Source organism: Magallana gigas, chromosome 7, assembly GCF_963853765.1.
Source record: "Magallana gigas chromosome 7, xbMagGiga1.1, whole genome shotgun sequence".
Classification (NCBI taxonomy): Eukaryota; Metazoa; Mollusca; class Bivalvia; order Ostreida; family Ostreidae; genus Magallana; species Magallana gigas.
Window position 1 is genome coordinate 13,310,449 of NC_088859.1, and position 2,500 is coordinate 13,312,948.

A 2,500-nucleotide genomic window follows, 5' to 3' on the forward strand; every position below is an offset into this window, starting at 1 on the left:
TTAATGTATTTACACATAGATAGAAACTTTAATGTATTTACACATAGATAGAAACTTTAATGTATTTACACATAGATAGAAACTTTAATGTATTTACACATAGATAAAAACTTTAATGTATTTACACATAGATAGAAACTTTAATGTATTTACACATAGATAGAAACTTTAATGTATTTACACAGAGAAACTTTAATGTATTTACACATAGAAACTTTAATGTATTTACACATAGATAGAAACTTTAATGTATTTACACATAGATAGAAACTTTAATGTATTTACACATAGATAGAAACTTTAATGTATTTACACATAGATAGAAACTTTAATGTATTTACACATAGATAGAAATTTTAATGTATTTACACATAGATAGAAACTTTAATGTATTTACACAGAGAAACTTTAATGTATTTATACAGAGAAACTTTAATGTATTTACACAGAGAAACTTTCATGTATTTACACAGAGAAACTTTCATGTATTTACACATACTGTGATAGTTTTTTGTCTCAGAATTTTCTATGGATGATTGGAGAAAATGAATTAATATCTTTATTAAGTAGATGTCATACCCTTTGTGTCTATAGGTTTGCTGGCACACAGAACATCAGTGCTACTATTCCTGAGACAATGGACCACCTTGCCTTACCCCTAGGGTTCATCTTATCGTTTAGTATACTCAGTGCTCTTGCCCCATGTATGTACCTGTTCTGTAGGACTGTCCCCATCTTCTGACTGAGCTTCACTCAAGCATGTCTCATCTTCTTCATCTGTCTGTTGTTTTTCAGTGTTCTCTGTCACTCCAATTTCCACCTCCCTAGAACCAATTGTATAAAAAAAAAGACATGCAGGTTTGTTCTCTTGAATTTTCTCTATTTACAAAGAATGCATGAAGATCGAAATTATGTAAAACACTACTCTATAGTTTCCATTAAGTTATTACTCTGAAACACACAAGCTCGGATATTATATTAAATAGTACTTCCATATGCTCTTGAATATGAAAGACCTCCTCCCCCCTTCCCCCAAGAAAAACCAAAAACACTTTTTTAAACCATAATTTTTTATCTGACTCCTTCAGAGCTTCAAACTACCTCAATATCAAGCTACAGATGCATTTGATATTAAAAAAAAAAAAAAGATCAGGGGAATGAATCTGACTTTGCTATAAGTGATCATTGTGATCATTTTTGACTGTATAGACCAGACTTTGGCCACTTACCCCTCTGTCTGTCCTCGGGTTGTGGGCGAGGACTGAGAAGTTGAGTCTACGGTGTGGTCATCAAACTCGGATGATGTCCGTTTAACCTCGGGATCTGAAGCGAAAAAAAAAAAAATCAATAATGAAATAATCTAGATGAAAAAATATGAAAAGTTTGTTATATTGGCTATAGCTAAAATTATATTAAAGTTGATTTAATAGATAACAAAAGCACCAACTTGTGAGTAACTTTTACTTATGAGAGAAAAATCTCACTTTTTTACACTGAACTTCGACAATTTTTATTAATTTATTTTGCATACTAAGCCATTTTGATTTCTGTGTTTTAACAATTTGATCCCTTCAGATATTAATTTTACACATGGATGACAGGATTGTTTAAAAATAATTGAGTGAGTGTTGCTGTGCCAGTCCTCTGACTTTAGATTAAACCTATGAACTGTGACAAACTGATCAGTGGCGTATTAATTTAACACAACAATTGTTTATTCTAAACCAATACGTCAAATATCCAAAAATGGGTAAAAAAAATAATAATAATCATCATGCAATATGTAGAAAATGTGTTAAAAATAATTTCATCAAAATTAAGGTAAATGAAACATGGATTCCATAATTCACCTTTTTTTTTTGTTTTAATCTAATCTGCAGAATAATTAAGTCCCCAGAGAGAGACCAGAAAATTGTGCTTGTCATATGTGTGTTCTATTAGCTGCATAAAAAAACTCATTTTCAGCAGATATTTTAAAAGAATTTTCGAAGAAAGTAAATTGATTGGATTATAAGAAGAAGATTCAATTTCAGTAGAAGGGCCAAAAATAGCCGAGGCAGGTCAGACTTCGGTCATTCATTTTATAACACGAGTAAACTATAATGAAATTAAACGAAAAATATTTCAGGCAGAAAACTCCGCTAACTAGCCATCTAGATGAACAAACAGATAATTACATTCATTACAAAGATTCAGGTTTCATGTAATTGAAAAATGTTATTTAGGAAGAAAATTTCAACCCTGTTGTTTCATTTTCTCTGTTTTAATTGCATTTTCCATCCAATACATCAACAAAAAGAATATATTATTACAAATCATCTTCCAAGCAAACAATTATTGTTGTACATGTAAGTAATTGTTTTCTTATCATTTTTTTTTACCCCAACGCCAAAGCAACTATTGTGTTTCAATGCGAAGTGGTATGTATGTGGGTAGAAAATTCAAAGAATGTAATTTTTAAGGGGGGTGAGGGTGTTGCTAGTAATTAAAGGTTGCAGAT

General features: G+C 30.6%; 1 protein-coding gene across 4 annotated transcripts in view; it reads right to left on the reverse strand.

Moving 5' to 3' along the window:
* LOC105335105 (caspase activity and apoptosis inhibitor 1) overlaps positions 1-2,500 on the reverse strand; it is a 59,565-nt gene that overhangs the window by 4,196 nt on the left and 52,869 nt on the right. For all 4 annotated transcript variants that reach the window (XM_011438824.4, XM_066067556.1, XM_066067555.1 and 1 more), the window contains 2 exons: positions 1,230-1,323; positions 713-824 (listed from right to left, as the gene is read on the reverse strand). In XM_011438824.4, the coding sequence (XP_011437126.3) occupies positions 713-824; positions 1,230-1,323 (206 nt within the window). The remainder of the gene's footprint in view (positions 1-712; positions 825-1,229; positions 1,324-2,500) is intronic.